This window comes from Trypanosoma brucei, assembly GCF_000002445.2.
Source record: "Trypanosoma brucei brucei TREU927 chromosome 11 chr11_scaffold01 genomic scaffold, whole genome shotgun sequence".
NCBI lineage: Eukaryota > Euglenozoa > Kinetoplastea > Trypanosomatida > Trypanosomatidae > Trypanosoma > Trypanosoma brucei.
In genome coordinates, this window is record NT_165288.1 from 3,559,065 (window position 1) to 3,579,155 (window position 20,091).

The window sequence follows — 20,091 nt, forward strand, 5'->3', positions numbered from 1 at the left end:
CAACAATTGTGCCACAAAGAAAAAAAACTGTTTTAAATACGCAGAGGTTGTGCTGGGAAACCCCTGCTCTATGTAGAGTGCGCTTCGCCATTTTGCCCACGATCCGCGCCACTGCCATCCAAGGGAGTAAACATCCAGTCTCCACCACTTGGCCGGGGTCGCTTGCGTCCCTGGGGATTAGCGGTGCGAGTTGGTGAGGTGGGGCGCTCACCACTACTCCTGTTACCCAAAAAAGTGCTGTAGCGGGCCAACAACTTACTCTCAACATCGGGAACTACACTTGAACGCATCGAAGTCACTTCCTTCCCAGTAGCTGTCATCCGCGGGGAAAGCAAAACAGTACTTATTCGTGTTTCCTCACTTGCCCCAAGCTCCGCCTGCACGGTTAACATAATGTTCTGCAGAGCAGTATTTTCCTCCCGAAGCGCAGCGACATCATCGTGGAGTCCCCGTAACGCGACCTTGAAGAAGTTGCCTTGCCTTCGTTCTCGTTCATTTGCTTCTTCCGCTACCAACTGTTGACGCACGGCCTCCTCCGCCGCCTGTACGCACTGCTTCTGCAAGCGTTCGGCACCATGACGCTTTTCTCGGAGGAAAGTAATTTCAGCAAGCATAGCCTCATTCTCGGCTATGAGTTCATGCACAAAAGGGTCCTTAAGTGTTGACAATGAGAATCCCGTCGATTTCTGCACCGAGGCCTCTCCTTCCAGACCTTCACCATCTTCTTCACTCATCCAAAGGTGGAATGAAAGAACACTCGGTTTTATTTCTCCTTCACCCTCTTTTTGCCCCCGTCTCCCCGTCGCCACCCAACCACTATGCAATGAGGAAGGAGAGCCTCCTTTATGTTAAAGGGGAACATCAGAGTAAACAACAAAGGAAGAGCAACCGAGCGTGCACAGTCCAATATGCTGTGGAAAAAACCGATGAACAGGCTACACCGACGCGATGTCGTACAGAAGAATTGGTAAAAAATAACAATAATAATACGGGAATGTAAAGAAAAGGGAAGCGTCTGTTGATAGTGGGGGTTCGTTGCCTACTGTGTGAAGATACTAAACACCTCCTCCACGCTGTTTGCCCGACGGAACGTGCGCTCCCTCCCGACCTTCATGTAAACAGTGCCGTTGTCAATGTACACAAAAACGCATGGATTCCCGCTACCAGAGGCGGGGGCCACCCCCGCGTCGCAAATACGAAACACTTTGTGCCCATGACCTGACCGTGCGGCTGTCTCCTCGAAAAGTAGTAATCTGTCTTCCGTTACAGCAGAGAGAATGGCAGTTGTGATTTTCCCCCTTGACTGTTGCAGCATGGCATTATATCGCTTCTGCTGTGAGGTGGCACTACCGCAGCCGCTTAAAACACCAAGCTCAGCGTGGCCAAGAGACTCAACCACAATCAAGGCACGGTAGCTGGCGGTGCACCACACATGCGAAAGCGTGCGGAGCTCATTTGCCGGTACCACAGGGGATGCATCTCTTCCAGTGCTCACCCACATCTGCACAAGTGCCCGAAACGGTCCCGCAAAGGCGCTGCAGAACACCTCAGTCATACCTGCGCGCGGTGCTGCAGCAGCGGAAAAGGCACGCTCAACGGAGACAAGCAGTGCATCAAATAGTTGCTTCATGAAGCATACACCCTTCTGGATTTCTCCCACTAACGTCGCACCTTGCTCCACACACGCCCCGACGAGCACGGCGTGTCGTACAAGTGTGCTACATGCACGACTGAATTCTACAGCGCTTTCCCTTAAATAAACCTGTAGCAGTCCCGTGGCGATACTTTCTATTGGAGCAACGACATTCATTGCCGCAAGCGGATGGGCCGCATTAAGCGCTACGTATGGAATAAGTCCTGGAAACAGCAGCAACGAGTAGAGCGGCGCAATAGCATGCTCCCTCCCAGCATTTACCGACATTGGCAACCTACACATCACTCGGATCACCTCCGCGTCAAATTGGTCAACAAACTCCTCAGGCATCCCTTCCCTCACCTTACGCAGCAGCAGGAGCAATGGATCTACTTCCCGGCGCAGTTGTTCCCGCAGGGGAAACGCTGATGCGTTCTCGGTTACGCCACATAGAGTTGTGCGGATTTCCTCCGCTTTAGCCATCCCATGAACCCAATCAGCAAAAAGGGCTGCACGAAGTAACAAAAGAGTGAGCGCTGCGCCACTCGACCACAACTCCTCCACTCCCCCGTTCCACACCCTACGGACTCCCACCAAACCTTCAACAACGCGACTGAGGAGCGGATATGTTGCTCCGTTCTGTCGCCTTCGCTGCATGGTGCTCGATGGCTGCCTCGACTCCTTCTGAATACGCTGGCAAACATCTCCAGCTGCATCAACGAAGGCAGAGAAATCAGCAAGGTTACGCAGCTCCTGCACGGTGGTTGCAAAACCGGAAGAACCCACCGTCGATGACGACTGGAGGTGCTGTTGTTGTGGCGGTGGTGGGCCCCGCGACCGCTCGTTTAACAACAATAGAGAGCGCTGAGACACCCGAAGTGCTTCGTTGAAGAGGGCATCAACTTCAGTCCTCGAAAACATTTACAGTACTATAACTTTATTTGATTTTTTCGAAGGAGGTAGTCAAACAAAAATGCAAGAGAAAAAAGTGTGGGTATATTCACAGTTCCCTGGAGAAGATGATTCGAGGGGTAAATCCGACAACCTATCTCAATAATAAACCACTTTTTCTGATAGTAGACATGGGGAGTTATAAGTAACAAAAGGAACAACGTTTGTACCTGCATATCTGTATACGTGACACTGTACCTCCACTACTAACAGCCAAGTCATACGAGTTACGAAAAAAAAGGTAGGATGCCGGTTCCATTAAAAACCCGAGCACTTTAATACCGAGGGCAAAGGTGCGGCAACAACACCGGGGAAGGGTAAAAACATAAAAAGACACAGAAGAATGAGAGCTGAAGTATACAAACACGGCGGCGCACAAAACAAAAACAACAACTTTTTACGCTCGAAAAACAGTTAACGGAAGATGGGAGCAGCCCCACTTATTTCGCTGCGATGCACCATTCACCTAACGAACTTCCCTTCAACTGCACGGGAACACCTCTCTCTGCTTTATTTTCTCATGTACAACACCATTTTTTTCTTTCCGTGCAAATTCTTTTTACACCCTCCCTCCTGTTTCTGTAGCTAGCGTTCCAAGGCGACGCGGGCCCAGGAGGCGGGCCGAGGTCTCCGACTGTCATAACAGTTTGCATATTTACTGCCTCGATTGCTTCCACTTCTCACTTGCACGGAAGATCGTTTATCAGCTTTCCTCCTTTACGATAAAAGGAGTGTATAGACATTAAGGGTTAAAGGGAAGAACAAACCCATGCCACAAAGGAGCCACGGCACTTGTCCACCTGAACAACAAAGTATAAAAGCTCCCACCGGACCAAATGGTCGAGAATGGGAGATGGGACGAAGAAATTAAAGGACAGTAACAACGTCACAGGGGGCACAATTGAGCCCGTCGCCGAGAGGGCACCACCGACAAAAAAAATCAGTAGAAAACACACTTTCACCCCACGAGACGGCAGCTATTTAAATATTGTTTTCATATCACCACGCTAGCATCCAGGCACGTACACAAAGATTGTCAAAGTTCGCATTACTCACTTTGAACCTCATAGTGTGCTGCCGCTCCTCCTTCATCCACTTGATCACGAAACCTCATACTTTCCCGTACTGCCTGCCATCACCAAAAACAAACGTACGCAGCGAGTGCAAAGGCTGTTAAGGAAATCCCTGTGCCGATCATCGCCCCGCCCGTTGTTTCGTTGCAAATAAAATAATAATCAGACAGCGTAATGCAAAGCACGCCGGACACCAGTAGGGCCACTGGGTTCATTACTAACAGGGTACACGTCGTGGCCAGTCCAAGCACCTTGAGCGCGTGATTCCGCAGGAAGCATTGGAGTACAAACAAAAACAACCACAACAGGGCCGCAGCGATGTAACATGCGTAAGAGTAGTGTAAAAAGTGATTGTGCTCCTCCAGGTAACGCAGTGGCGTATTCTCAACGTCCGTGACAAGAGGGATATGATGCTGACGCCACGGCACCTGACTTTTGTACCAAATCTCTGAGGCACCCGGAGGGTCTTCCGTCACTATCCGAGGGTACTTAACGCTGCATTGATAACTTATAGAGGATATCCTCCCTGGGCGTCGTAGAGGGTCCAGGTATGAATCATCAAAATAATTCCTGTTACGCTCCTCCACCAAACGAACGTAGACAGGCATCGTCACGGCGATTGTTTGTGGTCTCTTCCCCGTCTCACACCACCTACTGCTGCTATTAGCGTCGAATGGATCGAAGCTAAGCGCATATCTCGTTCCGATGTGCTTGGAGATAACGAGTTGGGTGTGGTTGGAGAATACACTTGAGTTGTATAATTCGTCGAAGTACAACAGCACGAAACACACCTCCTTCTCTCCGGCTCCCGGGGACGCGCAGTGAGGCAAGAAAGTCTTTTCTTCCTTGTCCGTTGTTATTGGCCTCCACCGTACATCAGACAAGGGAGCAGGTAATATGGCAAATGCGGGCTCACGACTCAAATCCACTAATTCACAACCTTTTCCCGGTACCAGCTCCACCACGGGAGCCCCGAGCAATTGTCTGGTACTTTCCACACGCGTCGTGGTCAGTGTGGTGATGGTTCCCAACACACTTCCTGTGAGTAAGAGGAATGCAGCCCACGCCAACAGCCTCATGCTGTTTTGTTTTTCCCCCGGTGTGGAACCAGTGCCCAGAGGAATGATAATGAACACAACTTGCACTATCACCAACCCCAGCAGAATAAGAAATGCTATGCTCCCAAGGACGGCATCACTATAACGTTCAGCAAACCTCACCCCAACATAATATGAAAAGAAAAAATTACCAGCACAGGCCGCCGCACTGAGAAGAGCAATGGCAATACACCAACGCACGTGTTGTGTAGAACTTTTCTCAGTCGCGCGTTCGTCAAATTCGGCAGCCTTTTGCCGTTCCCTGAAGTACTCATCTCTCGTCACTATTCTGGGCCTTCCCACCATCTTTTGGAGGTAACGGGGGAGCTGCATTAAGCGTCGCCCCAAATCGAGCCGGTTGTAATACGTCCAATGTGGTGCCAAATTTGCAAAGAAGCGCCAATATCGACACACTTGACCTGCGTTCAGTATTTCACGCATATCTAAGCTAACATAAAGAAATATGACGGACAGTATTTCGTCATTGAAGGGACCAACTTGACTAGGTAGAACGGCGTTCTTTGTCGAGCGGTGCGTTTTATACGAGATGCACGCACGAAACTTCAGAACATCCTTCCGGGTGTTGGTGAAACGGAAGGCAATACTTTCTTCGTCGTCTTGCACCACAATTTCACCCCTCCGTTCGGTGAACTCAGTGCCTCCAACCATTGTCATCTCTTCCGTCATACTACCCCATTCAAAGTTGTAGTTGGGTGAGCAATCACGGTACCGCGCCGCTCGGTTATATTCCCTGTTAACTGGGGTTCTTTTTGCGTGCTCTGCACCATGATGATTACTACTAGCGGGTGATGTGATATCGTCGGCCCCGCAAAAGTCTGCCGCGTTATCAGGCGGATTTGCACCCTGCGCATGGGTTTGGTGGGTCATAACACCGCTACTACTCGGTCACAGTCCTCCTTCCCTTTTCCTCCTTTACACAAAAGCAACAGAGAAATGAGGCAGAGAAGAAGAGCAGTACACAAACGTGGAATGTGAGGTAATAACCACATGCTCCGAGGCGTTGCAGATTTGTGGCTCCGTGAATATGCACCCGACGGTGGTACTCCTCGTTCACACGTAAGCTACAAAAACAGGCGGCGTGTACCCACCATTGTGTACTCACGTCTTCTGGTTTCCCAAGAAGTCCCTGCCACCACCTGGAGTGTTCTCACTTCCAACTATTATAAAATAATAATATACAGTGATATGGCGGTCCTTCACAACTTTACGCGTTTTGGGGTGGAAAAACCTTTACCCCGCCAAATCGCTCACGCTCAAGCCGCTCCCGTTGCTCTCGCAAGTGCTGGAGGCCCTCGGGTACACCTATAACAAATTCACCGGGGCGTCCGCGGCGCCGGACATCAGTGAGCTGCGCAACTCGACGCCTCAGCCCCTTACTCCATAGATGCGATGCCACGTACGCCTTCTCATCTTCAGTGCGTGGGAAACCAAACCGCCAAAGCCACGTCGCTTCCATCCGTGCCTCCTCCCCGTAGTCGCTTTGATCTCCGAGGTTACTCTTACCATCGCGCTGCTGCTGTCGCTCCGGGCCCTGACCAAACGGTGCGTCTTCTGGGTGATCCACGTCGAGACTACTATCTGCTGCATTGTCCCACTCATGCATCTGGCGAGACTCAATGAGACGCATAGCTGCTGAACCGTCTATTACATCCGCACCTGCACAGCATGACGGCTCGTGGAACAGACAACCACGTTGTCTGAAATCCCCGTAGTTAAGCGTGAGCTCTTCCCCCTTTTTGATCAGCCGCGAAGCTACCACAACAACACCAATGCCAGAGCGGTAGCGGTATGTCACGTTGTGACTGCGGACGGAGTGGTTCAGCATGTCGAGAAAGGGAACCACTGCTACTTTGGGTGGTTGGGCGCGCTGTTGCTGCCGGTGGGGGATAAAGTGCAAATTCACAGCACGGGACCTCATCATAAAGTGCGACCAACGAAGCTGTTCGATAGTTTTGGGGTCCCCACCAGCATCGTCGTCACCGGGCTGGTTAGTGGTGGAGGTTGGCGGGGTTGGCAACAAGTTGTCAGCAAACATACACCTTTGCAGCGGTGTAAGAATGTCAGAGTAGACTGACGTCTCTAGCTGCACCAGCTGCTGTTGCGCCGCTGATAAGGAGCCCCGACTCTTTGCGAGGTTTGCCTCATGTTGTCGCTGAGTTAGTGGGTGCCTCTTACCACGGCAGAACGCCGCGATCAGCGGTTCCGTTGCTACTACCTCTACCTGCGGTTTGCTGACGGCATCAATTCCGCAAGACTCAGCGGCCTGCAGCATTAACTCGACAGTCGCCACGTCCGTGTCGGCATGCTCCAGCGGCGATGAAATGAGTGCCGTGCGGGTGCCAGCCCGCAAGCGACGCTGGAGTGGCGTAAAGGCAGACGCCCTTTTCTCTTGTAACTGTAAGAGCAATCCCATCGGTGGTACGCGTGGTGGGAGGCTGGAAACCCACTTAGTCAGTGGGTGGTTTACTCCGCCATGCCTGAGGGTGTAGAGCGCAAGTGTGATCAGTAACGAATCACGTGTTGATAAAAGGTGTGGCATCCCACTCACAGTCGCCAGGCGGCGCCTTAGCTCAGCGTAGCTTGTAAAATTTCCACCCGCGGTAGCGTGCTGGAGAACGCTGTCAGCAATTTCGCCATGTAGTATGTGCGACTCTGGTACAACGCAAAGCTGCTCGCCCCTACAAATGGAGCGGCTGGCCACAACACAACGGAGTGGTGCTCTCAGAACATTGTCCTTCCCCGTTCCCCGCGATTCAATTACTTGCGTCAGAGCATCGCTCAAAATGGAGAGTCCGTTAGACCATTCACCAAGTCCGTGCATTGTCCGACAACATCGCATCTTCACACGACGGCTCAGCGATGCTGGACTCCCGGCAGTGCCTTCGCTATGCTGGTAAAACGGCTCACCCCCAAGTAATTCGGCGAAAACTGGAAAGGAAAAAAAGAAGTGAAAGAAGAGTGCACGAGCAGCGACGAAGAAGGATTGGGTGCCGCCTGCTACAGCGCGCATGATTACTACTCTCGACCTACTTCAGCCACGTTTACCATACTTGTTTTACCTTAACGTATGCCCTGCCCATTCACGTGTCCCAGTTGCCGTGGACCCCAACGTGCCACGCTAATCACAGAAGTGTTTGTAGGGAAGGGGGGCTGACATTCAGCTGTGAACACGTGGGGAATTTTTGCGTGGGACCCGGCTCTGAACTGTTAATGCGGAGCACACCCTTTCACCAACTTCTTGATTAGCCAGAAACAGTCCCTAACCGTACTTCCTTCCTCTCCACAGAGCCGTGCGCGGAGACATAAAATGTCGAGGTACACATACGAGCGTATGGACCTGCAGGAGCTAGTTATGTGTAAGTTGAGCGGCGCTTCCATGAAAAAAAAAAACATATGGGCAAACACCAGAGGGGCGGAGTTATTTATTATTAACTTCCTCTGCTTAAGGAAACAAAGGCGGGTTTGGGCTCAAGCACAAACCAAAACAACGCACGGAACTTACCCACGGCAACAGAGGAACTTGGACATAAGAAAGGATACAGCAGTGCGACTTATTTTCCTCTCACGCCGAACAAAGTAAACAAAAGCCGGCACCAACAACGGAGGAAGTCGATGTTCCAAAGAGTCACCAACCAAACGCCATCTCCCCCCTCAATGTTCTTTCGTCTGCAAGATGTTAAACGTGCTCGGTGTCCATGTCATACTCTCCGTAGTCGGCTTCGCGCTGCTTCTCCTTTTTAGAACGACCCGCTCTGCGCTCCTCTTCCCGGGCCTTCTTGTTATTGATGTCAAATTCCTTTTCCATGGCACTCATCTTGTCTTGAAGCTCTTCCACCTTTACACCCAATTTACGCGCCTCTTCCGCCTGCGCCGCTCTCTCTAACTCTTCTTCGGTTCTTTTGATGGCGGCTGACTTGGACTTCTTTTCTGCTTTGATTGCGGCCTCGACGTCCTTCTGCCGCGAGCCGACTTTCAAGCCGGCTTCCGCCCACAGGCCGCTCGGCACCTCACCCTTCTCCTGAAGGATCTTCGACAGCTTGGCCAGCGACTCCAAGCGCCCTTCACTCATGACCGTAGTCGCGTTTCCCCTAAAGCCTTTGGTACGAGGTGAGAGAAGTAAAGGTGGAGCGGATAAAAGTACACATAGATGAAAACTGGCACAAAGCAATGTAGTCAGCCACACAAGCTACGCAGGCGAGGAGGTGGGAAAGCGAATCGCCCACTTCCCACAGGTGTGGAAACAAAACTATGCTGATGGCTACAATGCTAGCCCCCATAAACCGCGCAACTGAAAACTCTTTTATCAAATACACAGTTGGGCGCGTATCGGAGGAAACAGACAAAGCGGATACAACCGACGACTGCTCAGCCGCCTTTGTTTCCCCTTCACTTTCCATTAGCTCTCTGAGAGATCCCCTAATACTTTCCAACTTTTTGCAGATACTCCAATTTCCCTACCACTCACTTGGAAAAGAACTGTATCAAGGAGATTTCACCCGCGTGTCCAAAAGTTTCATGAATCGTGTAATCCGCCACTTTTCCTTTCCTTTAGAAATGCATCTAGTGGCACGATACCTACGTCATCCACAAGCTGCTCATACGGTTTATCCAAGTACCATTCCCACGGCACGTTAAGTATACATGAAACAAAGCGCTTTCCGTGTAACTGACGGGGAGCATTGGCACGTGCCCACTCATTATACATGCCCATGTTAAGGATCTGATCCATCCTGAGCCATGGCATACCACCCAATACCGCCATAAGTCCAACCGGAAGGCCCGTGTGCTGCCACTCGAAGAGTTTCACTGCCAACTCCTCTTCGATTGTCCGCCCTAAGCCTACATATGCATGAACAAAGTCGTGAATCTGCCGATACCGAAGCATAACGTATGCGAGCGTTGGGTCGCTAACGTGCAGGATGGGTGCCCTTCCACTCGGTAGAAAATTGTTTCGTTTCATAAATGCTGCGTACCGGTACCCAAATGTTCCCTCTGGTTGTGTCTTAGCAAACTCCAATGTCTCGTCCGTTACCTGCGGTCTCTCTTTTAATATCGAGCGTCCCATTTCGTCCGCCATCATCAGCCGCTGCATGTGATGCAAGGCTGTTAACGCTGTAATCTCAGCAAATGCCGCACTTCCTCTACCATCTTCCGGGTCGACAATGGCACCGAAGCTCGACGTGACAAACGCCGGCAGAGACTTTACGGCGCCGGCGATACCGCCAAGAAACATGACCGCGGACGAAACCACCCTACTCTGCATTAATAACTGGGTACGATACAAACCCTTCCTTCTGCTATGGGCGATTGTGAGGAAAAGGGGTATGGATAATATGTTCAGGTCGTTACGGGGTGGTTCGGAGTAAACCGGGGATGGAAAAAATTCGGGAAAGAGGGTGAGTGCGGTACGACTAGAAAAGGGTTGGGGATTTAGAAAGTAGCAGAATAAATAACAGTAGTGATAGAAGAAAAAAAATAGAGCGGGAACGAGCCCCCATGTGTTTCTTTCAAAGTGCAATGTACCATCATTGCCTGTTGGCATGCACATAAACCAAGAAAGAAAGCCGCCTCAAGGTATCTGCACTGCTTCTCTTGTCACCATTGCCCTTCGGTGGCCTGGTATTAAGGCAGTGCAACAGACACAAATAAATAAACAAGAATTCTCCGTAAGGCATGGTGGGGCTGCCATCGTCAACAGCCCCACGAATAATCACTCACCGTAATCGATAATTATTGAGCTGTACGGCAGGATCCGGTTGAATAACCCACCAACAAAAAAATGTGAGTGCCATGTTGCCGGTGCTTCCGGGCTACGCACAACACAAATTTCCGGCGGCACAGCAACGACAAATTTTCACCTATCTCTCGCCACCCATGTGGCACCGTAGAGTATGTCTCATTTTCACCGCCAGTCCTGGAATCATTGCCCCCCCCCCCGAGATATTTCTACGCGTGGAGTCGTGTGGTTTACCGAGCCTCGAATAACTGAAACAGGAGAACCGCAACCTTTATGACACTGACTGCCCTTCACCGTATGTGGCTACCACCATATAGATAGGGCCCCACCTGCGGCGAGGTAGAAGTTGTAGAAGGGGATAAGCCCCACCGGCCGCCCTTTTGGAATTTGAGGAATCATGTGGCGATTAATTAGGGCTTTAGAAGACGTGTCGTAGCTGTGTTTACGTGGTGCTTTTTTCCCTTTGAAAAGTCATCGTAGTTATAAGCCACTCCCGATCTGAAACGCAGTTGTTTAATTGCATCAACATCCAGCCATCCTCTAGCAGCGTCTCCGCCAGCACCCGCCGGTCGCTGTCGACGCACCGTGTCAGATCCCCTTCCCACCATCGCCGCGGCTCGCCAGCGACACCAGTAGAAGTTGTAGTGCTGCTCTGCGCGAGAAATTGTTCTAACAGGTACCGCATCCGAATCCGTTCGTTTAGTTGGGTAGCGACAGCGTCTGAACATAAAAGGCGGCATTTCACACTGTCTGGCCCTGCTGCATCACCAAACCGTCTGAAATGTTCCCACACCTCCAAGTAGGTAATCTCCTTCACGAACTGCCGCACGGTATTTTTCATCATACCTTTGCGCGTTCGTTGTGTTTATTGTTACTAACGCTAATGCGGAGACGAGAACACCCCAAGGTGTCGAGTAGAACACACACACAAAGAAAAACAAGACGAAAAGGGGCTAAGGAACAACAACTTTGCGACGACGGAGGTCCAAAATAATGAGAACAGCAACACCTTAATCGTTACAATCGTACTAGCATGGAAAGGGGGAGAAGCTCATGTCTTGTATCGTACAATCTGCCTCCTCAGCGATGGCGGAAGGGAAACAAAAAGTGGAAGGGGCTAAAAGAGGGAGGGAGAGGAGCTAGTTGAGAACAAACCCGATCATGAGATTGTGAGGAGGCCTCTGACACCAGTTGGTTAGCGTTAGCGCTGCCGCCGTCTGGACTCGTGCCTTCCGCCTGCATTTCCCCTTTCCCTGCTGCTCCTACCCTTCTTATCGTTATGGTTATTATTTCCCCGCCGCTGGCGGTTAGTGTTCATGTAATGTCCCCCCCGGAATGGTATGGCACCGCCATCGAAGACAATGTTGTCCGGGCTCACGAAGCCACCACTGAACTCGTCGCCGGGACCGCCATAGCCATAAGGATCATTGTCCGTAAAATCATCATCGTCATCTATGCCCATAAAATCAACCTCAGGAGACTCTGCGTAATAGTTGAAACCATAAAACCGTTGTCTCGCACGGGGTAGCGATTTGTTGTCTTCACTCCACCGATTAAACTCCGCTACAACATCAGTTGTTTGCTTTCCTAGCGCGTTGGCAATGAAATCAAAACTTTTGCCGTCTTGGTACATGTTCACCATTGCCTGCACGTCAGCATCGGGCCATGTAGTTGTCTTCTTTCGAGTCTGGCCACCTTTTGCGTGCTGCTGTTTTTCGCCGTGCTTCGCCTTCTTCTGCCCCCTGCCCGCTTCAGTGGTCCGCTGCTGGTGGTGGTGGTGGTGCCTCCAGCTACTGTCGCGCGAAGGAGAGGCCTGTTCAAACGCCTCGTTCTCGGCTTGTCGGTGCATTTCTTCCCACATCATTTCGTAAAATGTTGGATTAATTTCCTCATGCCACGGTTGATACGGCTCGTCATGTGGAGCATAGTATGAGTGCTCACTACTCGCCCTGACTCCGCCGGAGGCGCAATTATTTTTTTGGTGCATACCGCACCCACCTAATTGGTGGAGACGCCGGAGTGTGGCGTACGCGTTGTTAATGTTCACCATACGGGAAGAGGCACCGGTCCCCTCCTCTCCACTGACGTCGGGGTGGTGCTTCTTGGCGAGCTCAACGTATCGACGCCTGATGTCTTCAAATGTAGACGAAGTGGCGACGCCGAGTGTTGCGTAAGCGCTGCGTACCTCCCCTTCCGTTGGTGCCTGTGTTGCCATGAAACGACGCTGGAGGGATCGAACGCTCCTAAATGCAGCCCAACTGCGCATGATTGGGTACCTCTTCAGAGAATAACCGTTGAACATTTGGGAGGCCAGCGTGTGGACGCGTAGAGTGCCCAATAAGAAGAGAGCGTGGAAAAGAATAGTTATGACCACAAGGAGGTCAGCAATAAATACAAGACAAGGGGTACACATATGTACAAAGAGGTGTACAACACAGCTCATAGTACACTGGTAACAATGAAGAAAGGCGATGTGGCTCAACCTGTCTTCGTAGCAAACAATAACAAAATCAAAAATAAAGAAGAACAAAAAAAAATCTCTTCACAAGCGAGAGAGAAGAAATCCCTACAATGAAAGCTCACAATGAACAAAGATAAATAAACAAATAAAGGATTGAAGAAATAACGCAAATCTATTATTATTATTATTTTTCTCCCCTTTCTCCTTCTGTGCCATGGTCACTTCTACCATGTTCACTTAGAGGTCCTCCTCTTGCTCTCCTTGCGTAAATTTACTCCATTCATTGTACCCATCTGCGAAGTAAGTTGCTGCTCTGTACCCCAACGCTTCCACCACATCAACTGCCGTTGCCGCTCGGCCGTGGCGCTGATCAAAGAAAACAATTTTGTCCGATGCCTGCGGCATACGTATTTTATACTTTGTTTCGAATGCGGTGGGACTCATGCGAAACGCGCTTCGCACCTCCGAGGATGGAATATGTACGGAGAAGGGGATAGTACCATATCTTTTTACTTCAAAGGCGTCTCGTACATCAACAATGAAAGTGTTTTCGCTCTTACCACTTCGCTTACTCTTCAGAAGAGCTGCCATGTGAAACTTGTTAAGTGCCCTCTTGCGGTCTAGCTCCTCGTAAGATGTGCTCTGACCCATAGTTTGCTTCACCTTTTAGCTTTGTGACGGGGGTTTGCCTCCGGCTTTTCACACCTATCCTATCCTGTCCTGTCCTGTCGTTTCCTTTATATATGTATGTTTTCCTTTTTATTTTTTTCCAATCAATCCTCAACGAAGCACGAGCGTCTTTGGATAAGGGAACTCAAAATCAGTGAAACGCGCAAATCACCGAAGTACAACACAAACACATCAAATAAAAATATGAACAGTAGCACACACCAGTGGTACAGCGAGATAAGAAAAGATGGGCCGCTCCCGCTCAACCGCTGCTTCCCCTTCAACTAGTTGACAAAAGCTGAGCCACTCGTTTTTATGTTATCAAAATTCACGAGAGCAGTTGCTCCCGCCTAATGAGATGGCGTACCGGCTGAACCAATTTTCACAGGTAAAACTATGGGATCATAACGCGTGAAGGCTACAAGTCCGGACCCTCCACCTGAAACCACCGCGTAGTTCCTCGGCGGATTCAACCCGAGGTCCTCACCCTTTGCAACCATCCGCGTCGTCAAACGGTGCCCCACCGTAGCATTCCCGCCATTCGGCAAAACTCCCAACAAAGTTCTTCACGTAACGATAACCTAATCCCTCTGCAATTTCAGTGGCGGTGGCGGATCGCACACCCCTCTCACAGTAAAATATCAACTCTGCTTCGTCCTTACGTGGCTTTGGGTGTCCGAAAGTCTTCACAAACTCTTCCTCGTCCACCTCGTCACTTAACGCAGCTGGCAATGCATTCAGTGGAATATTGACAGCGGTTGGAATAAGACCTGTCGCTGCAACCTCCCCTGTTGAACGCACATCCACGATGATTTTATTTGCTGCTGCCCGGCTTCCGCCAAGCTTTGACCTCACTACAGCCAGCACTTGAGGTGCAGTGATGGTCGCTAATGCACGCGGCGTTACGAAAAACATTTCCAGTGAGTCGTTTTTTTGTCCTGTTTGCGCTCTTGCGTCCTCGCCTGAGACAATAGCAGAGTTTTGTCCCGGTACAAGCAGCACTTTCCCTCTTTACTAGTTCCCAGGCAAAAAAAAAAAACAGAAGGAGAGGGATAGGGAGAAGGACACTTTGATTTTTTTTTTTTTTGCAGAGCTTGCAAGTCCTCACGTCTTTTTTCCCCCATTCCGTGTGCAAGCCCGATAAAGGACGAATGGGAATAAACCATTTAACCAGAGAAATACTGTATAATAATATAGCCTCTTACACTCACTTATAAAACCATTTTTTTTTTTTTGTTACCACCCTATTCGTCTCCTTTCCAAATATCACAATTCATTTAACACAATAGTGAGATGAATTACACACCGCCCCTTCCTCAGTTCTATCATCGCTATTCCCCTCCCTTATCTTTTGCCAACCATTGCCTTTGCGGGAATCCACATTAAAAGAATTGTCACCACACGTCATACCTAAGTACAAAACACCATCTGTTGATATCATTCCATTCCATTCCACTTCCTTTTCTTTCCCTCACCCTCAACCTTCCCACCGTTTCCATCGGTTAGCTACGGTCTGTCGTAACCGTTTCTTCCCTCCATGCTACGGTAGGGTACCGCAGAATATAACTCAAAGACACAAAACGATACCATGCCCAACAATTTCTCTCCACACTAAAAAACAACAGCAACAACAGCAGCACAAAGTGTGTGTTTTTCTAAAAAAAAAAAAAACGCCCCCTAAAAAAAAAAAATGGGCGAAACCGGTTGGGGACAGTTTCCCCTTTTGTTTCTTCTGCTTGTCACCCAATCCAGCTCACTGAATCAACGTGACTGCCCTTCACATTTTCATTACTTTTGTCAGTTAATGATAATCTCACTCGAAGGAGGTGAATGTTAGAGAAAACAACTAAACAACGACAAAAAGCAGCCTCCCCATATTTCCACTTTCCTCTCCATCCTCACAAAAATATCAACATCATCCCTCCCCACACCATCGTTTTTGTTGTTATTATTATTACTTTCGTTATTCACTTATTAAACTTTACATCATGAAGATCTCCGGGAGAGAAAGTGCATATACACACAAAGAGTCGAGTGCGAGGGGCCCTGCTGGAACCGGTCGGTCGCACATCCACTTTGCGGTGACCGTCAGCTACGGTTGTAATAATTCCCATGTGGGAACTTCTTTCCTCCCTCTCCCCCCTTGGCCTATCTCTTTTCTCAGCATCCCGAGACACCCCGCCCCTGCTGCTATTACCACGCGCCAACCCAAGTGAAAACAAAGAAGAAAAAAAACTGTGGTAAAAGGACATGACTATTACCTAAAGCAATAACCACAAAACAAAGTGACGCTAGCAACAAACAAGCACACAAAACTGCAATATAGAAAGGTAAGAAGGTTAGGGCATACCAAAGTTGCCAAAAAAATGTAAAAGGAATGCCAAAATCACCGAGGATGGGGCCAGACGCAGGAACAAAAGCAAGAATAAAGTAAGTCTGCCGCCGAGTATAAGCCCCGAACGCGCAAATCTTACCTTGTATTCTCGTCCCTGCCTCACAAACAAGCGTATGTGTACGCGTTCCCCTCCACACCCCTTTTGGCCAACTCATAGAAAACACTCCCGTTTAGCTACTTATTTACTTCCTCCTTTGGTTGTAGAGCCGGACGCGACGCGTACCCGGAGAACGATTCTTCAGGGAGAAGTAAAAGCAGAACATAATGCAAAAAAAAAAAAAATGAAAAAGATGTCGAAAATGAGGCTGGTGACAAGCCCTTTGCAGGGCCGGCGCCTTTTCGCATCTCATATTGTGTTTGATAAATGATGTTTTTCTCTCCCTTTTCCCTGGGGAAGAAGGAAAAGAACCAGAATTGCAAAAAGAAAAAAGAAGACAACAACTATCTGAAATGAAAACAGAGAAAAAAATACACATTGCGCATACACTAACAATAAATATCCCCACCCATGTATGGGAAAGAACGGCAACAACACCAAAAGAAAATAGAATATAAGCACAAAAAGGGAGAAAAAGAACCTGAATAAAAGAAGTGTTCATACTCGTACACATCTGCAGCTCCCCACACAAAATGTCACTGGCATATTGGAGGAAAGGATTCAATAAATAGGAATAACACGGTGGAGCTTTTATTATTATTATTTTCTTTAGTTCCTGGAAATGCATTGATTTTCTGTAGATTTCCCCCTGCCTGTCTTTAACAAACTAGTGAACCTTCAATGGCCTACATTACCGCAAGTAGCGGTGGTGTTCCCACTATAAAGGTGGGGAATTGACCCAGAATCCACTTCCCTGCAGCTTTCCGGCATCACTTTTTTACATACAACCAATTAATTGAGCACTATTTCTCCCGTCTGCGGACGACAAAGGCCACCGTATTCAAGGGCGATCCATTGAACTTGAATCGAGACTCCAACATGTTTCCGCTTTTATCGATGAAGGACAAAAGACAAGGGGTAGTACGTAGATTGACCTTGTCTCGTGCATAGGTTGCGGAGTAGAGCGCGCTAAAGCATATCTCCGAAACCGCACTGTACTCCTCCCCTATTTCGCTCTTGAGGATGTAATGGTGTCTGTCTAACAAGTCAACCTCGACAACGAAGGTACAGTATCGAGCAAGGGATGTCCAACGCACTAGGCATTCCAGGGGTTCACGCTCTCCGGTGGTTGCGGCAAGAAGGTGACGCATGATCACGAAATCGTACATTTTTCCACCAACGCTACCACCATCAAAGACTTTATCAATCCGGATATTACCGCAAAGCACGGTGCGTGACTTATTACTGCTGGTAGAGAGCCCTATGTTACAAGGCTTTGCGCACAACAGCCGTTGTGCAGCAGGGTTTTTCATAATTCGATCTGCTTCCCGCGACGTTGGCAGTTCACACGTTTTCTGCCGATGGTTGGTGGGCTTTGGAAGAACAATAAGAACGCTAATGGTACCCGTGGCAGCACCTTCAGCACCATAGACCCCGCGTTCCGGGAAACCGAAGCGTTTTGCATTATTTTCTGGTGTTATCCACTGCTCCCGTTCATAGTTAACCGCTACATCTTCCGTCTGGTAATCGAAGGCCTCGTTACGTAGCCAATCGCCCGACTCACTGTCACAGATGGGTGCACGCCTCCGCGCTTGCTCGATCTCCAAGCGCCTCCTTCGCCTCCTTTCCTGCTCCTCCGGTGGCATGTCCTTGAGGTAGCGTGTCCCCCCGAAGTTGTAATCCTTCAACTTGACGTTAAGTTTGTGCATGCCCATGGAGCCTTGGAGCATACCAATTTCATTTATGCATGCATTATCCAGGTGGGCGGCAAACATTCCCCAGAAGCTTTGCTCTTCCTTCTTGTTTACTTCACGGTCACCAAATGCTCCACACATCAGCTGCTTCGCTACATCGCACAAGTCAAAAAAGGCAAAGTTCATGGCAGACGTATTGTTCCAACTGAATCTTGTGCGGGTCGGGTTGGTCTCCTTTTGATGTTCCCATTCCTTTTTCACGAGTTGTAGCCAGTGTGTTCGACTCTGAGTCCATATGTTAACGAACTCTTCTCCAAACATTTTTTGGAGATTTTCCTTGTCAAGATAATGCCGCTTATTCATAGCTTCGTTCAAAATATCGCCCTTCTCGCTGAACCCACCCAAATAATGCATTTGCACATTGGTGTGCTTGTGGACTGGTATAATTTCTTCCGGTGCGCGCCGCGGTAGTCCATCAGCTACTTCCACCGGCTCACCAAACAGTTCCGTCATCAGCGATGCATTTTCTCGCACCAAGCCGTGCAACCTGGTGAGCATCGCAGCTGCACAGCCACGTAGGGCCCATGCACTTGCTGCACAACTAAACGGTGTCAAGGAAACCGGATATACCGGGGCAGGCTTATTGGTGTTTTCTCCGTTGTCCTTCTGCTCAATATGGTTGAAAGAGAGCGACGTGGATTTTTCTTCCTTAGCCTTCTTAAGGCGCCTCCGGTATTCCTCCACGCAAGGTTGCTCCCCCAGAGCCGCCCTATAGTAGAACACACACGACAACCGATTCCAGGTAGCGTTGGCCTCCTTGGCCTCTAGCTCCGTGTTTGAGTGGAACAGGTGCGTGTCGAAGAGTAAGACATCTGTTGGCTGCATGTTGAAGCAAACACCATAGTCATCGAGGGCTAGGCTAAGACCACTATACTCACCTTTGAGCACAGCTAGGACACCATAACCGTTATCGAAGTCGCCATTGTCTGTGTGTGAGGCGGTGCGAAACCGCTCATTGACTGTCAGTGTCGAAAAAGGAGAACCGTGGATGCGTACTACGTCCGGCACCGCTGCATCCTGTGCTTTCCAGTGGTCTGGAAGAGCAGCCTTATAAATTGCGCTCGTATAGTCAATCATAGGGAACACACTTCGCCACTCTTTAGTGTGCTCGTAGGTAAAGGAGGTCTTGCGACACTTCAGTTCCACGGGGGTACCACGGTAGTCGAAATAACCAGCAATGCCACTATTAGGGGAAACCCCACCGAACAGTGCCGAACGAAGGGAGGTACGCGCCACCGCGCACTCAAGGACGTCCGCTGCCATAGAGGTTGCGAACGATGGTAGAGCCTTTGGTATTAACACCCCACAGACCTTTCCCTTTGCGTTTCTGAACACTGTGGTACCATGGAAGTCAACTGTATGGTCGGCGTTGTTGTGAAATGGATGCTTTTTCACAGCCTCCTGAAAGGCCTTTTCGGCCTTCTCCCTCGCCTCGGCATCAATCTGGGAACCCTGCATGTAGTGGTTAAAGGCGTACACCACATCATTCGACGGTTGATAAACGTCCCAGCCGGGTTTCATGGAGTCATCTGCTTTCTCCCTCAGTACCTTCTTCACCTGCCTTCGCATTCGTCCCACCGCGTCTTCTTTTCCACCAGCTCCTCTATGTCCAGGACGTTATTTTTTCTTTTTCAAATCGTGCCGCACGTGAAACGGTACCCCGGTGACTCCGCACAAAATACGCCCCAACGCTGCCAGCTAGCCCCCTTCCCGGAGTCAAAGGATTGAAGCTCGTGCGGGGCCTTTGTCTGCTGTAGCTGCCTTTCATCAGATAAAGAAGCATGATTGGTGGAAAAGAGTGTTGGCAGCAGCTTGAAAAGGAGGGAAACCAACGATAGTATCCAAGGAACAAGGTATGGGAAGAAAATGCAGCGATCAGCCATAACCGGCCGGGGAAAAAACTAAAAAAAATATAGGAAGAGGGGAGAATGATGGTGTCCGAGCTAAACAAATAACAAGCCAATCGAGTCACCCGCTTACGATCACTCCTCTACATTGTACAACACTTGTGTGATTGATCACACAATAGAATGACTCGCAGCGATAAGGGTGCCATCATAAAACGGCTGGTGATGGTGTGTGGAGAAGCGGCAACGCAGCGTTAAGACGATAAGAACATAAGGCAGATGAATTCGTGCACCCGCGCAGGTGCAATACACTCGTACCTTTTGTGTGTACTACACAATAGATAAAGAAATAGAGC

General features: G+C 49.5%; 12 protein-coding genes across 12 annotated transcripts, besides 2 other annotated features; all 12 read right to left on the bottom strand.

The window, feature by feature from the left end:
* Nucleotides 1-68: 68 nt before the first annotated feature.
* On the bottom strand, nucleotides 69-734 carry Tb11.01.5130 (hypothetical protein, conserved; the record flags this gene model as incomplete). Its single annotated transcript, XM_824316.1, has 1 exon — nucleotides 69-734. One exon carries the CDS (start codon nucleotides 732-734, stop codon nucleotides 69-71), a length of 666 nt encoding a protein of 221 aa, XP_829409.1.
* A 305-nt stretch (nucleotides 735-1,039) lies between these two features.
* Nucleotides 1,040-2,554, bottom strand: Tb11.01.5140 (hypothetical protein, conserved; the record flags this gene model as incomplete). The annotated part of the gene is made up of 1 exon (XM_824317.1): nucleotides 1,040-2,554. One exon carries the CDS (start codon nucleotides 2,552-2,554, stop codon nucleotides 1,040-1,042), a length of 1,515 nt encoding a protein of 504 aa, XP_829410.1.
* A 1,165-nt stretch (nucleotides 2,555-3,719) lies between these two features.
* Tb11.01.5150 (hypothetical protein, conserved) lies at nucleotides 3,720-5,642 on the bottom strand (the record flags this gene model as incomplete). Its single annotated transcript, XM_824318.1, has 1 exon — nucleotides 3,720-5,642. The coding sequence occupies one exon, from the start codon at nucleotides 5,640-5,642 to the stop codon at nucleotides 3,720-3,722; it is 1,923 nt and encodes a 640-aa protein (XP_829411.1).
* A 337-nt stretch (nucleotides 5,643-5,979) lies between these two features.
* On the bottom strand, nucleotides 5,980-7,785 carry Tb11.01.5160 (hypothetical protein, conserved; the record flags this gene model as incomplete). The annotated part of the gene is made up of 1 exon (XM_824319.1): nucleotides 5,980-7,785. The coding sequence occupies one exon, from the start codon at nucleotides 7,783-7,785 to the stop codon at nucleotides 5,980-5,982; it is 1,806 nt and encodes a 601-aa protein (XP_829412.1).
* A 666-nt stretch (nucleotides 7,786-8,451) lies between these two features.
* Nucleotides 8,452-8,844, bottom strand: Tb11.01.5170 (hypothetical protein, conserved; the record flags this gene model as incomplete). The annotated part of the gene is made up of 1 exon (XM_824320.1): nucleotides 8,452-8,844. The coding sequence occupies one exon, from the start codon at nucleotides 8,842-8,844 to the stop codon at nucleotides 8,452-8,454; it is 393 nt and encodes a 130-aa protein (XP_829413.1).
* A 444-nt stretch (nucleotides 8,845-9,288) lies between these two features.
* Nucleotides 9,289-10,323, bottom strand: Tb11.01.5180 (ubiquinone biosynthesis protein; the record flags this gene model as incomplete). Its single annotated transcript, XM_824321.1, has 1 exon — nucleotides 9,289-10,323. One exon carries the CDS (start codon nucleotides 10,321-10,323, stop codon nucleotides 9,289-9,291), a length of 1,035 nt encoding a protein of 344 aa, XP_829414.1.
* Nucleotides 10,324-10,954: 631 nt separating this feature from the next.
* Nucleotides 10,955-11,356, bottom strand: Tb11.01.5185 (hypothetical protein, conserved; the record flags this gene model as incomplete). Its single annotated transcript, XM_824322.1, has 1 exon — nucleotides 10,955-11,356. The coding sequence occupies one exon, from the start codon at nucleotides 11,354-11,356 to the stop codon at nucleotides 10,955-10,957; it is 402 nt and encodes a 133-aa protein (XP_829415.1).
* Nucleotides 11,357-11,713: 357 nt separating this feature from the next.
* Tb11.01.5190 (hypothetical protein, conserved) lies at nucleotides 11,714-12,955 on the bottom strand (the record flags this gene model as incomplete). The annotated part of the gene is made up of 1 exon (XM_824323.1): nucleotides 11,714-12,955. One exon carries the CDS (start codon nucleotides 12,953-12,955, stop codon nucleotides 11,714-11,716), a length of 1,242 nt encoding a protein of 413 aa, XP_829416.1.
* Nucleotides 12,956-13,008: 53 nt separating this feature from the next.
* Nucleotides 13,009-13,049: a sequence feature (A-rich).
* A 161-nt stretch (nucleotides 13,050-13,210) lies between these two features.
* On the bottom strand, nucleotides 13,211-13,624 carry Tb11.01.5195 (hypothetical protein, conserved; the record flags this gene model as incomplete). Its single annotated transcript, XM_824324.1, has 1 exon — nucleotides 13,211-13,624. One exon carries the CDS (start codon nucleotides 13,622-13,624, stop codon nucleotides 13,211-13,213), a length of 414 nt encoding a protein of 137 aa, XP_829417.1.
* A 53-nt stretch (nucleotides 13,625-13,677) lies between these two features.
* Nucleotides 13,678-13,703: a microsatellite.
* A 422-nt stretch (nucleotides 13,704-14,125) lies between these two features.
* Tb11.01.5200 (hypothetical protein, conserved) lies at nucleotides 14,126-14,557 on the bottom strand (the record flags this gene model as incomplete). Its single annotated transcript, XM_824325.1, has 1 exon — nucleotides 14,126-14,557. The coding sequence occupies one exon, from the start codon at nucleotides 14,555-14,557 to the stop codon at nucleotides 14,126-14,128; it is 432 nt and encodes a 143-aa protein (XP_829418.1).
* Nucleotides 14,558-16,219: 1,662 nt separating this feature from the next.
* Nucleotides 16,220-16,762, bottom strand: Tb11.01.5210 (hypothetical protein, conserved; the record flags this gene model as incomplete). The annotated part of the gene is made up of 1 exon (XM_824326.1): nucleotides 16,220-16,762. One exon carries the CDS (start codon nucleotides 16,760-16,762, stop codon nucleotides 16,220-16,222), a length of 543 nt encoding a protein of 180 aa, XP_829419.1.
* Nucleotides 16,763-16,937: 175 nt separating this feature from the next.
* On the bottom strand, nucleotides 16,938-19,457 carry Tb11.01.5220 (chaperone protein DnaJ; the record flags this gene model as incomplete). The annotated part of the gene is made up of 1 exon (XM_824327.1): nucleotides 16,938-19,457. One exon carries the CDS (start codon nucleotides 19,455-19,457, stop codon nucleotides 16,938-16,940), a length of 2,520 nt encoding a protein of 839 aa, XP_829420.1.
* Nucleotides 19,458-20,091: the final 634 nt, after the last annotated feature.